At 43.4% G+C, this 14,890-nt stretch overlaps 1 protein-coding gene across 1 annotated transcript in view; it reads right to left on the reverse strand.

The window, feature by feature from the left end:
* Positions 1-14,890, reverse strand: part of form3 (formin 3) — a 192,732-nt gene that overhangs the window by 9,209 nt on the left and 168,633 nt on the right. Inside the window, 10 exon segments of the mRNA XM_067789857.1 lie at positions 6,108-6,362; positions 7,086-7,219; positions 7,287-7,491; positions 9,494-9,715; positions 9,789-10,041; positions 10,096-10,222; positions 10,291-10,540; positions 12,356-12,456; positions 12,520-12,708; positions 13,806-14,776. Coding sequence (XP_067645958.1) covers positions 6,108-6,362; positions 7,086-7,219; positions 7,287-7,491; positions 9,494-9,715; positions 9,789-10,041; positions 10,096-10,222; positions 10,291-10,540; positions 12,356-12,456; positions 12,520-12,708; positions 13,806-14,776 — 2,707 coding nt within the window.

The raw sequence follows: 14,890 nt of genomic DNA on the forward strand, positions 1-14,890 counted from the left end.
TGCCCTGGGTGTCATTCCGGGATTCTTACAGCAGGAATAAAATGAGCCGACGCAGATTCAATGACTTTGCGGAAAGCACGCTTCCCTTGATGGACATCAGCAGGTATTGGGAAGGCATCATAGCGATTCTTTGTATATGTTTTGCAGTCTTCCCACTTTCCTTTTTTCAATTATGATAAATTCGGCGAATCGCTCGAGCGAAAGGAGTATGGGTAGGTGGTCGCATGCCAATGCTACCATCTGCCAAATGACACAGTTAACAAGTTTTGCGCTTACGATGGAAACGTCGGGCGAACTATGACAGCTTCCAACTATACGTGTGGGGGCGTCCACGTTAATCGTGCAGAACGCCGTTTTTTCTTTTTGGTCGGCCAGCATCTCAACCCACCTGTCCGCCTGTAGATAAGAATGCCACAGATCGTGGTGGGCATTGAAATCGCCTAGAATCATGCGATTTTCACCGGTGAGTAGTGCGCTGATATTAAGGCAGTGTAGACTGGGACAACAAGTGACAGGAGGGATGTAGATGTTGACAATTTCTACATTTGCATCGCCTGACCGAACAGATATGCTTTGACGTTCCAGAACACTGTTGCTACGGCCGATGTTGAGATAAATGCAAGTGCGCCTCCATTTCCGCTCTCGCGATCTTTTTTGTTGTATCCAGGGCAAAGCAGATCTTGCCGTGAGTTTTGTGTCGTGGACCGTAGCAATGCGGATGTTGTGCCGCTTCACAAAATCGACTGTCTCCGTGATCTTCGCAGTTAACCCATTTTACAGTTTAACTGCAATATTCTGAAGTGAAACGGGGAAGACGTCGTCTCTCTGGGGTTAAGTAATGGGTGACTGCGCCTGGGTTGGGGGAAGCTAGGTCGCATGTGCTGTTGGGGCCCTGAGACTGGACGTCCTTGGGTGAGAATCGGAGTAGCCGGTGCAGTTGGGTTTGCGGCCTGACAACGTGGAGCGATGAAACCCGTCGGGGGGTTGCCGTTGCTGAGACCATAACATCTAGGACAGTTGCACCGTTCATGGTAGGAACTGCATTGGGCAGATGTCGTCAGCATATATATTCTGTGCAGGCAAACGGTGCACAAGTTTGTAGGGACTAAGAGTCTGTGTCCCTGACCTACTCGTGTGCTAGTGCCGGAAAGAGGGGGAGAAGACGGGGGTAGGGACAGATGCTCGGCATTGCTATCTACTCTGCTACGGATATTGTAGTTTTGGGTAGGAGCCGTGTGAGTTGGTGACGTGCTGTAGCGAGTACCTGTTGTGGCCTGCTGAGCAGCGGAGCTAGGACGCAGACTACAGGACACCCTTGGGTGTGAACAGCGAGGTGCCACAAAAGATTTGTAAAAGTTCCGGGGTCGACGGATATTAGGATATATCCCAAAGCAACCCGTGCGATGTAAACATCCCCTGCATGTGACACACTGGCAAGTGTGTGACCGTCCTAAAAATATTCGTTTCCGGTACACGTAGCAAAACCATTTCTCTGGACCGGGATCAGGTAATGGCCCCGGATTGGGTTCGATACCTTCCCAGAGCAGGAGAATATGGCGCAGTCCGGATACAAGGATCTGCTAGGAGGATGAAAATTTGTGGGAGGGACGAAACAAATTAAATGGGGTTACACTGAAATGACAGCCCTTGATCGAAAAAATTCCGAGTCGCTCCCGTATATCGAACCGGCTGCCTTGGGAAGTTAGGAAGATCTTCTACTTGTAGCATTGCTTGTTGTTGTTGTTGTTGTAGCAATGCTTCGCCCCACCTAAAAGCCGCGACCGATCACAAATTGTCATCAATATCCTCGAACGGGAGTTCAAGGAAACTTGCAGTTTCAACAGGGGTGGACCATAAGGAAAGGTTCCACATTACAATTAAAGAGATGGTTGGTCATGTGGGGACACATTGCAAGCGGGGCATATATTTTGTATGTCGGGGTTGATTCTGGATAGGTAAGAGTTTAACCTGTTACAGTATCCAGAACGAAGTTGAGCAATAGTGACACGCCTTTCCCTGGGGAGTATGCGTTCCTCTTCCGCGAGTTTGGATACTTTTTTTCTTTAAGTACTGGATTCACCGGGCAATTTCCGGCATAAAGGTCCGACGCCTGTTTATGGAGTTCACCAAGGACCTGCTTGTGTTTTTTCACTTCATACGGCTGGGTTCTCAGGTGCCGTATTTCCTCAAAATGCTTACGGACATGACTCCTTAAGCCCCTAGGCGGTGCTGGTTCATCAATCAGATGTCTGTTGGGATGCTCAGGTTTCTGGGTATCCAACAGGAACTGTTTTGTCAGCATCTCATTTCTCTCCCTGATGGGGAGTATTCTCGCCTCATTATGCAGATGGTGTTCTGGGGACATAAGAAGACAGCCCGTGGCAATTCTGAGAGCAGTATTTTGGCAGGCCTGTAGCTTCTTCCAGTGGGTAATTTTTAGGCTTGGAGACCATATGGGTGACGCGTAGCACGTAATCGGCTGGCTAATTGCTTTGTATGTAGTCATGAGCGTTTCTTTATCTTTTCCCCAGGTAATGCCAGCGAGGGATTTGAGGATTTTGTTACGGCTCTGAATTCTCGGAACAATTGCGGCTGCGTGCTCACCAAAATGTAGATCCTGATCAAACGTCACATCCAAGATTTTGGGGTGTAGGACAGTCGGTAGCGTAGTGCCATCGACGTGGATGTTCAAAATGGTCGACATTTGGGACGTCCATGTTGTAAATAAGGTCGCGGAAGATTTAGTCGGTGATAATGCCAGGTTTCACGAGGCGAAAAAACTGGAGAGATCAGGGAGGTCGACGTTTATTTTATTGCATAGCTCATCGATCTTTGGGCCTGGGCCTGTGGCCATTATTGTGAAGTCATCGGCGTAGGAAACGATTGTGACTCCTTCCGGTGGTGAAGGTAGCTTAGATATGTAGAAATTAAACAAAAGTTGGGATAGGACACCACCCTGTGGCACCCCTTGTTTAATTCTCCTTGGTTTTGATGTTTCGTTTCTAAATTGCACCGATGCCTGTCGATCACCCAGATAATTTGCGGTCCACCTTTTAAGACATGGGGGAAGGGTAGACCCTTCCAGGTCTTGCAGTAACGAGCCATGGTTGACCGTATCAAAAGCTTTTGATAGGTCTAGCGCTACGAGTACTGTTCTATGGTGGGGGTATTGATTTAAACCGCAATTTATCTGGGTGCTAATGGCATTTAGCGCGGTGGTAGTGCTATGGAGTTTTCTGAAGCCATGTTGATGAGAGGCTAGCTGCAAATTTGCTTGGAAATAAGGGAGCAAAATGGCTTCAAGCGTCTTTGCTACTGGCAATAGGAGAGATATCGAACGATACGACTCTCCTATGTTAGCTGGTTTCCCAGGCTTTAGAAGCGGGACCACCTTGGCCATTTTGCATTTCTCGGGTATGAAAAAGGTGGGAAGAGACAGGTTGAAGACATGCGCTAAATATTTGAAACCCTCTTTCCCTAGGCTTTTAAGCATCGGCATGGCTATGCCGCCTGGGCCCCCTGCTTTGGATGGTTTAACGCGACCAATGGCGTCCTCAACCTCTTTAGCGGTGATGGTGATTGGTGACGCGCTGAATTTGTGTTTATGTGCGTGTCTATTGGCTCTCCGTCTATCTTTGTCGACCGTAGGATGCATTATATATTGTCGGCAGAAAGCGCTCGCGCATTTTTTCGCATCCGACAGCACTTTGTCGCCCAAGGAGATGGAAACTTTGTCTTTGTGCTTAGTCGAATTCGATAGGGACTTTACGGTGGACCAAAGTTTACCCACACCGGTAGAGAGGTTACAACGTCTTAGGTGCTCCTCCCATTGCACTCGCTTGTGTTCGTCCACAAGCAATCTGATGCGTTGGTTTATATCCCTTATTTGGGGGTCGCCTGGATTAAGCTGTCTTATAAGGTCACGTTCTCTCGCTAAGTTTGCGGCCTCCGCCGGAAAGTGAAGCCGGATTTCGGGAATTCTCCCGGCGGGAATGAAACGTGCCGTGGCGGATTCAATGACCTTACGGAAGGCACGCTCCTCTTGGCGGGCATCAGTCGGGATAGGGAGGGCAGCAAAGCGGTTGTCTGTAAAATATTTATATTCTTCCCACTTTCCTTTTTTGAAGTTTATGAAAGTGCGTTTTTCGGTGACGATGAAGTCAGCGGTACGATCGAGCGAAATAAGTATAGGCAGGTGGTCGGATGCCAATGTTACGATCGGCTGCCAGTTGACGCAGTTTACGAGTTCTGCGCTCACGATTGAGATATCTGACGAACTGTGACAGCTTCCTACTATACGTGTGGGGGCGTCTCCGTTTATTGTGCAGAACGTCGTTTCTTCTATTTGATCCGCCAACATCTCACCCCTACTGTCCGCCCGCAAGTTTGAGTGCCATATATCGTGATGGGCATTGAAATCGCCTAAGATAATGCGATTGTTGCCAGTGAGTAAGGCTCTGATATTAGGGCGGTATCCACTGGGGCAACAGCTGACAGGAGGGATGTAGATGTTGATGATTTCTAGGTTTGCATCGCCTGACCTGACAGATAGGCTATGACGTTCTAAGACATTGTCCCTGCGGTCGATGTCAAGATCAAATATATAATATTGCTCAGAGTGGTGTATGATAAACGCGAGGCCGCCTCCGTTTCCGCTCTCGCGGTCTTTCCTGTGCACATTATACCCAGAGCAGGTCTGCAATGCAGATCTTGCTGTGAGTTTAGTCTCTTGAATCGCAGCAATGCGGATGTTGTGCCGCTTCATGAAATCGACTATCTCCGTAATCTCAGTCCATTACAGTTTAATTGCAGAATTCTGAAGTGCATAAGCGGAGGCGCGCCACTCTGGGGGTAAGTGACGGGTGACTACGCCTGGGTTGTGGAAGGCCAGGACGCAATTGCTGTTGTGGCCCTGGGACTGGGCGTCCTTGGGCAAGCATTGGGGTATCCGGATGATTTGGGTTTGCGACCTGGCAACATGGCGCGATGAAACCCGTCGGGGGGTTGCCCTCGCGGAGACCAGAACATCTAGGAAAGTGGCATCACCCAAGGCAGGAGCTGCATTGGGCGGATGTCGCAAACATATATATTCTGTGCTGGCAAACGGTGCAAACGGAGGTAGAGACTAAGAGTCTGTTTCCCTGACCTACACGATTGCTGCCGGAAAAGAGGGGGGGGGGGGAGAAGACGGGGGCAGGGGCTGATGCTCAGCATTGCTACCGACTCTACTACGAAGGTAGTAGTTATGAGTGGTAGCAGCTGTTTGAGTTGTTGGCGCCGTGGGGCGCGAGCAGCAGCGGGTACTTGTTGTGGCTTGCTGAGCAGCGGGGCTGCTGGAAGGTATTGGGGAGCCGCTTAGGCGTAGACTACGGGATGCCCTTGGGCGTGACGTGAACAGCAAGGAGCCACAAAAGATTTATAAAAGTTACGTGGACGTCAGGTTTTGGGATCAAGCCCAGAACAACCTGTCCGATGCAGCCATCCCTTACACGAGACACACTGAACAGAGTATGACCGTCCTAAAAAGATTCTTTTCCGGCAGATGCAGCAAAACCATTTCTCAGGACCGGGGTCAGGAGACGGACCCGGATTGGATTCGATGCCTTCCTGGAGTAAGAGAATATGGAGCAGTCCTGCTACAAGGAGCTGCTGGGAGGATGACAATTTGTGGGAGGGACGCAACAAATTAAATGGGGTCACACTGAAATGACAGTCCTTAGTCGGGAAAAATCCCGAGTCGCTCCGGTACATAGAACCGACTGCCTTGGGAAGCGAAGTGCTTCATAGGCTCTGCTTAAGAACAAGGACGACGGCGGAACTAACATCCAAAAATGTAAAGTGTGCAAACAGACCGCTCCCCATCTTTCTGTGTGCAAATACTATTTCGTGTCTGTATTCACCGGAAAAGCTAATGTCAAGTGGGCATGGAACCCAAATGTAAGGTGCACAGACAAATTTAGTCTCGCATAAACGAGGACCGAATCAGATTTATAATTATTTTTAATCGCCTCATTTTCAAAATACATACATTAATTAGGATATTAATGGGACACTGTCAGATGAGAGTACGCGGCGAACCCATGGGTTATTGGTTTATGACCACTTACCAGCAATTGCTTGTATTGTCCCAACAACATCGGTTTGTTCCAGCGTTTTGGATGGTTTCCAATCTGGATACACACGCTTATAGTTATTCGCACTACTATTGTTATTATTGCCGTTATTAATATTCATATTATTGTTGATGCTGTTAGTATTGCTAGTAGTTTTAATAGACGCTTGCGCATTACTCGAATTCGTCGTAGTCGGTGTGGTTGGCATAATTTTCTCTTCGGGTAAAGTATCCAATTTTCGTTCGCTATCTAAAATAAGCAGAGTAATAAAAATTAGTAAAGAATTATTAAAAACCAAGGTACATAAAACAATGATCACACTGACACTGGAAACATTTTTCTGCAATCTGTGATTACGTCACATTTTCAAATTCGCCTGTAAATTATAGACCAATCACAGAAAAGCGACAACCAACGGACCAATCATGATGCCGCACTCAGAGCGCGGTTTCTCAATATCACACAACATTTAAAGTGGCCGACCTAGCGCTAAAGGGCTAATTAAACTTCCTTAACCCTAACGCCATAGTCGTAACCATACCCATATCCATAACCATCTCCAATGTGATCGACCTTAACCTAAAAATCGTGAAAATTTCATAAAAATGAAGAAAACGCAAAAAATTTCAAACATATTCCACAAAAAAAAAAGTCTCTTAGTCATAACGTATCCAAAACAATGAATAAAATCTACAAAAAGTTATGAAATTCACCAACTCAAATCTTTTTAGGTTATGGATATGGCGAGAAACCAAAAACCAATTGGTTGGCTATGGTATGGTAATGGCGTCAGCGTTATGGTATGGCACCATTAATCGATTACATTGATTTCCATAAGGTAGGTTCGATCAACTGTTTTATCTGGTTATGGTTTTATGGTTATAAGTCACCATTAATTAGCCCTTAAATCTTTTTCCCCTCATTCTTAATTGAAAATCAAAATTTTTTTCGGTTTTATTCCTCAAATCTTACCTGTATCGTTTTCGAGCGATCTTCTATTACTGTTAACCAAACGTCGCTTACGCTTGAATTCTTCGTTTTGTTTCTCATCGTTCTCGTTGGATTGCAGCCAATTTTCGATTTTTTGTCGAAATTCACGGGATATTCTGTTCCGAAAATAAATATCAGCAATAGTTTCGATAGTCACACCTTTGTACTCTTCAGTTCACTCACCTCGGTTTTGTATCCTCGCTGGTTTGCTGCGTGGGTGATGGTGTTGTGCCACCAGCTTTTGGTGATGTTGGTGATTTTTTATCCAAATGCAATATTGGTGCTGGTGAGTTGGCACGTTCCCTTTCATCACTGAAGTCGACATTTAATAGCTCGGGACGTTTACGACTCGAACTGCCAGAACGTGCACGACGAGCCCAAGAGCGATCTATATAAAGGCCAATGATATTAGACTATGTTATTTATACAATAAATAAGTATTGAGGGTGACTATTCGAAGAACGTGATCAAAATACTGGCCCTGTAAGCCGCGGGACGGACGCGATTCTCATTCCCACCGGTTAGTCTCTCCAGCAGTCCAGATATGACTTTAGTGAATAAACCACTCAACTGTTGTTGTTGTTGTTGTATTAATGATAAAGACACTCCCCGAAGGCTTTGGGGAGTGTTATCGATGCTGATGGTCCTTTGACGGATATAGATCCTGTACGTTCCGGTAACAAAGCACCATTAAGGTACTACCCCGACCATATAAATTGCTTCTAATGAAAACCAATCAACCAATTTAATGAAGCGATTCTGTTAGCTAAGGCTATCGATACTGCTCCTCTGTAAAGGAGAGACTGGTCCATTTCGATACCAGTGATATGCGCTACATTCCTCCATTATTTAGATGTGCAAGAAACCCTAAATTTGAGTATCTTGACATTGATAATACTTGGTGGTTACCCTAATTACCTAAAACTGGCTAAACTAACCTTTATTCAAAAAACCGGTAGAAGCTCTTACGTATTCCATAAGAGTTTCAGATCAATCAATCTCCCGTCATTTCGCCTGATTGATTTGTATTTAAAGGTTCCTCTGGGGTTACCAGCTGCATCGCTACATACCTTTCGAAGAGCAGGTCAATAGAAATGGCTGTCAATTCGATTGTAAAAGTAACAGAAGTTCAAGGGGCCTTTAACTACTATCTACCTAGGACCATAATCGGAAGAAAGCTGTGCAGTCTTTAATTCTCTGGGTTGCAGCAGTAAACGTGCTTCTGGTGGAGCTATTAACCATTAGCTGACGAGTGCTGATGTGCTTGCAGATCTGCTCGGTGCTAAACTTCTGTACGCCATGTGCCAGGTTTTGCAGGGTGGCTGTCAGCACAGGTAAAACCGGAGAGCTACTTTCTACCGCTGGTACTTTGTGATAGGGCTGCATATATATTAAGTGATTATTTTGCACAAAAATTCTGAGAGGAGCTCGGTGTATGCCGCAATGCGATCGCGAGTGGTGGAAAGAGTGTCTGGCGTCGCTGATGTGTGCATCAAACTATTATAAGATTAGACTAATCTGGATATCGGACATATGTAACGTTGATCTCTTAGATCGCCAGAGTATAGCTGAAACGGATATATAGCGCTATGGGCTTCGGTTAAGTAAGTAAACGGTAGACAGACACTACATCTTTGTAGGGTAGCTCGATCCTTTCTAATGCTGCCGTTATTATTGGATAAACCAGCACTGACAAGTCAGTGTCCAATAACGTTGATGCGGTACATCTCAATATACTCTATGAACGATAATGCGGTAAGATCATCGAACTTTTATGTGAACAAGGTGAAAGTATGTCTATATCAGCTTACTTGGTTCTCATGAGGATTTATTCAGATGCGAGATCGGTTTTATTCGTACCGAACCGTATCGTATCTAAAGCTTATATGGTATTATAAAGTATCTTCATTCTGTCCAAGTGAAATTCTACGACTTAACCCAATCTAACCTAGAGTCTTGGCCAAAGCAGATCATAGGGAGAGACGATTAAGGTCAATTACCAACTTGACTCGATATGACTGCCTACTGCCCAGCCCATCTTATTATAACCAAGCTCCATATTATGTTTTCATTTTTGAGCAACCAATGTAGTTTATTAAATTTTTTTATATTAATATCACTTATCTGGCGAAGTTAGATACGGGTCTAGTCTAGTCCGTGATGGCTGTTTAAAGGATATTGATTTCCTAAATTCGTAACACACAACGAAATACAGCTAATCCGTGGAAAGGGATACCAGGGGGTGCTAGTGCAGGATCGTACTAAATCCCTATCCAGCAAAGGACACGCCATATCCGTAACAGCAACAGCAACAGCAGCAGAGCGACAAACCCATATCTAGAACAACAACAATAGCACGGCTGTGAAGAATTTGTTTCCTTCATACTTACCCAAGCTTCCATAAGCTTTGCGATCTCTACTAATATGCTCATGCCCTGATGTGCGCAAAAATTCCATCAAATCATCTTCTTCAGGCAAAACACGACTAGGTCGTCTCTTGCGCAAACTGCCATTCGGTGTAATACTGGGTGATATGCCATCAGATATATCGAACATACGTTCAATGGTACATGGATTTTCCGAATCCGAAACTGGTGTTCCACATTGGCTAACTGTAAGTGAGATAAAACATTCAAACAGATCAGTTTGATAATATTGAAATTTTCAGTGAAGTGTCTATTTTACTTTGTCTAGTGCGTCTGGCGAGCTGCTCCTCGCGTTGTTTCCGCCTTAATGTGGCTTGCTCCTCCAATTGTTGTCGTCGTTCATTTTCTTTCACAGCCTGCTTAAATTTATCACAGAACGATTGGAATACTTTGAAACATTCCTCCAGTTTAAAGTGTACCGCATCTTCACAAAAGAAGTCAGCTAATTTTAAACGCATCGCCTCCACTTCTTTCATATTGGACTGCAGCACGGCTAATTCACTTTCGGCACCCTTTTGTGAGAGAGAGAATGAGATTGAGATTTATTTCCCTATTTCAATTCTAACCTCTAAAAACTCCAGCATTTGCTCTTTAATTTCTTCTTCCGTTGAGGGCATTTCGATTTGTCGCCTGATTTTACTTATACGACTATCGAGGGCATTAATCTCGTTCTTTATTTGTTCGACAGTGGTCCTGTAAAATTTTATATTTTTAAAGGTACAAGCAAAACATTTTTATTATTAGCCCCGCTATTTTCTTACTTTGATGCATTTTCCAGTGCAGTCAATTGTGCGGGGAAAGTTAAGAGGTCGGGATTACGTTTCTCTGTTTGCATCGCCACAAAGTGTATGAGATTTATGCCCGGCTTGTTTGCGCGGATATCGGTTAGCTTTTGCAGTGATGAGAGTTTGACACCTGCAGCATTGCCAGCATATCCACCCGAATTGAGAAAGTTGCCGGCAATAACAACCATGTACAGAACTTCTTGCAGCATTTCGTTGTTCATGAGATCTGAAAATGAGATTTTGGATTGTCTTTTAAGTAAAAATGGTTCAATCCTATGCGGAGGTTATAACTTTTCTAGCACTGCACATTTCTGTCTATATTCCAGAATATCTGCGCTCTTTTTTGATTTCAACTTAAAATTTATGAGAATTGAGGTTTACGAAGAAAAACGACACTGAAGACGGCACAACGCCGAAACCGGCGTTTCTCCAATATCAGAAGGGATGACGGACATTTGTTCCACAAGATTATCCACCTTATCAGAAAAACAACAAAACAAAATTAAGAGCCTCACGATTTTTTTAGGCCGCATATACCAAAAAAGAAGAGCTATGGCGTTGGTGACTGAGAAGGTATAAAAAGGTTAACCTTTCATACTAACAATTTGACTGGCTTTTCATTCATTTGCCATTTTGTTACTTCTGGCGGCTTTTGATACCTCCTTCAAGAGTCTTCGGGCATGTAGGTTAATAAAGGCTCGATGTGCTTCCTCTCGGGGTGTGTTGCACAAATAAACAGAAAGTTAGGAACCGCGCTACAATAGCGGCTTTGTGGACTGACAGCCAACTTTTTACTCTACATTATCACCACAAGCCATCTGTTACACAAATATTAAGTATACATTCACAATTTAAGATCAGGCTGATTTCAATGCCGGGAGGAAGTCCTAAGTTTCACTTTGAGGGTAGTAAAGTGGGCAGCATTGTTACAAAGCCTGTGGGTAGCTGAAACCCCTTGATTTATTCCGAAATAATCCTGCTACTATTACAAAAATATAATAAACTGCAATGAAGCCGAAAATCAAACCTAATTGATTCGGATATTATCCTGAAAGGATCTTGAAAACAATCCGCATATAATCCCAAAAATGTTCCTAAATATTCTTAAACAGACCTCGAAAACAATTTCGAAAAAGTCTTGAAATTATTTCTAAACCTATACCGAAATAATCCAAATATTCCTTAATGTTGACGAAATGGTCCCAAAACATTTATGAAACAGTTTCGCAAATAATAAGCAAAAAACATCTAGAAACATCCATAGAAGGTTCTCAAACACATTACCGAAATTAACTCGAAATGTGTACGAAATATTCCAGAAAGCAAACATGGGAGGATTCCGAAGCTATGTTCGGACAATCCTGAAATGTTTCGAAAATAGTCTCTTAATGACCATAAAATATGTAGCACAAAAATTATACCGACATATCTCCAAAATGAATTGAAAGACATTACCGAAATTAACTCGAAGTGGGTACGAAATATTATCGAAAGCTATTCCAAAATTGCTTAGACTTCGATGTATGTGACGCGTACATTAAATATGATTGGTTTAGGTTAAAGGCTTAGAGTCAATTTACGCCAGCACCCAAAGGTACCGAACATTAAAGAATATAATCATACAAGCAGAATAAAATTGAAATACAGAAGCGGGAAATTATTTTAAGAATGCCTTAGCTTTTCTTAAATAAATTTAGTACATTAGAAGGCGTTGTCGGGGTTTTATCTATAACCTTTTAAATAGTGCTTAGAAGACAACAGCTTGCAAAAACTTTAAGCCATATAAGCACGTAAGCTATATTTTGAAACCCAAATATACCACCCTTAAGGGCTAATTAAACTTCCTTAACGCTAACGCCAGGTAGGTTCGATCAGCTGTTTTATCTGGTTATGGTTTTATGGTTATAAGTAACCATTAATTGGCCCTTTAATCGATTATATTGATTTCCATAAGGTAGGTTCGATCAGCTGTTTTATCTGGTTATGGTTTTGTGGTTATAAGTCACCATTAATTGGGCCTTTAATCCTAAATTTAACTTACCTCCACCGGCATAAATCATTGCATTGATACATGGATCCAAATAGCTAATATTGGCAGCAAATTCTTCCTTCAGCAGCATGCTCTCGATGCGTAATTTATAACTGTAATTTAAATGTTGCAATTACTTTAATTCACTTATGAAATCAAAATATAATTTTGCTCACTTTGGCACCTCCAAAAGTTGCAACAAAAACTTTTCTGCATTACCCAAACGATTCTTATCGCCATTGAAAGTTTTCAGCATATCCAATTCGTCCACTTCAGGAAGAATTTTTAATAAACCACGCAATTTTTCAGCACCAATGCCATCGTGTTCACCATCTCTTATGAGTTGTATAATATCTTCATTGGAACTGGAATCGTAGAAGGAGAAAATAATATTGAAAGCGTGCTCATTTTTTAGAAGATGTGTTGATATATCAATTGGCCCCTAGTAATTCAGTCCCTTAATAGATGATCCATTGGTGAATGATCTAGTACACATAAATCTACTCAGAAGTTTGCAGCAAGGTCTTCACGCAGGTCGCAACCGTCATGTATAAAATGGGAGCTGTGAAGCCTGAAGTGTTTTCACTACCAGTGAATGGAACGAAATATGTAGGTACAGACCCATATGAGTCTCCAGAACAGAATCGGGTAATTTCAGCAATTTTTTGAGGAATACATGCGGTTCTTGTTCTCTTTAAGTTACAGAGATTATTAATCGTGCCTGTGACCATAAGGTCATAAAAAAAGTTTTAAAACGCCGTCCACAATTACTTACCAATAATTGAAATCACAGATATTTATAGCTCCCCACACAACGGAACAATTAGCTGCAAAAATATGAATTCATGAAGCTGTTATTTGTGCTTCTGGGTGCTTCTGGGTAGTGTTTTTGAAGTTAATGGTCCTTGGCAGATATAGATCAGGTACGTTCCATATCGGGAACGATTTAATACGACCATAATGACCCTTCTAGCCCATAAATTGCTTCTAAAAATGAATTTTTAGTGTGGCTCCCGTCTCCACACCCTTGTTGCACGAGGAACTTGGTGCACTAGAGCCTAGTCGCTGATCATGTGTATGATATGTTCATATTTGTAACAGGATTCCCCTATGTAGGCGAGGTTGACAATTGCGGGTTGCGGAAGCTGTGAAGCTATATATGTAGCTTTTTATTGCGATTATCAACCCCTTGAATCCCAGCAGTTTATTGCTACTAATTGTTACTGTGTTGTTTTAATCTTTCCTGGATTTGGCAGAAGGAAACATTGAGCAGTCCCTATGGGCGCCAACGAGGCTCGACACCCTTGTATAATTCATATCTTCAGGAGGTACTCAGAGAAATGAATTAAAAAAAAACCCAAATACCTTTGACTCACTTCTTTCTTATAGGGGAAACACTTGATCTTGCATCCTGTTTCATAAAAACCAAAGAGAAAAGTATAAAATCCCAAACCAAACTCACCTTCGAAACTGCTTGAGGAAAATGTTAACGTTCAAGCTGCGTTTACCATCCAATAAAGTTATTTCCGTACTTTCCTTCTTCGATTTGCGATCAAGCGTATCATAACCCGAGCTACCGCTACTCTCGCGTCCTAACTTAGGTGAACCCTGCGCGCTGGTCGACTGCAGACAGAAGAGACCCTCCATTTCATTCCAATCTATATCTGTCATTGGCGTATCCTGATGATTGCTAGCCACAATTGTCCATATATTCTGTTTGCCAATAACGCGATTCGGCGGTATTTTACCCCAATTAATAGTTTTCATTTTTGATTTCGGAGCTGGTGTATCTTGTTGTGGTAACAATATCATATTGTGACCATTCATGCTCATATCAGGTGTAACGGGACGGGCAGGATGTGCATTGCTGCTAAGTAAATTACCAGCGCCGGGTGGTTGAGGCGCAGGTGGTGGTGGTGGTGCACCGGGTACTGGTGGCGGAGCGGGTGGTGCTACCAAACAATTACCATTCATAATGGGTGGAGGAGGTGGTGGTGGCGCTATACTAACCAACATACCACTTATCGGTGGAGGTGGCGGCGGTGCTGTTGCTGCTGCCAAATTGTGTATCGGCGTCGATGTGCATGATAGCAGCGGTGGTGGTGGTGCAGGTGGTAGCGGCGATGCAATTGGTGATAATGGGCTATTATGTAGCAGTTGCGTGGAGGCTGAGGTAGAGAGTGAATTGTTGGTGGCTGCATTCTTGCGACTAGGACTTGTAGCATCACCCCGACAATGTGGACATGAGAACTTTTGTACGCTTGGAGAGCGCAGCAAACGCACCGAATCCTCATGACTCTCAAGTAGTGTAGCGCGATGTACTAACTTTTCTGTGGTATCCCAGATTACATCGCTGATTGGCTCTTTGGGATCAATACGTAATAAATGTTGTAGTATACTTAGAAATGGCACTTCCTGTGGCGTTTCGGCCACCTAAAAGTAGAAAGTTGAATTGTAAGCTTTTAGAGCAATTTATTAAATCGAGTGTAACTGTAAAAAGACAAGTAATTGTATGCATGTAAGTGTGCAGCACGGCACGTGCGTTAA

Source organism: Eurosta solidaginis, chromosome 5 (assembly GCF_040869045.1).
Source record: "Eurosta solidaginis isolate ZX-2024a chromosome 5, ASM4086904v1, whole genome shotgun sequence".
Lineage (NCBI taxonomy): Eukaryota > Metazoa > Arthropoda > Insecta > Diptera > Tephritidae > Eurosta > Eurosta solidaginis.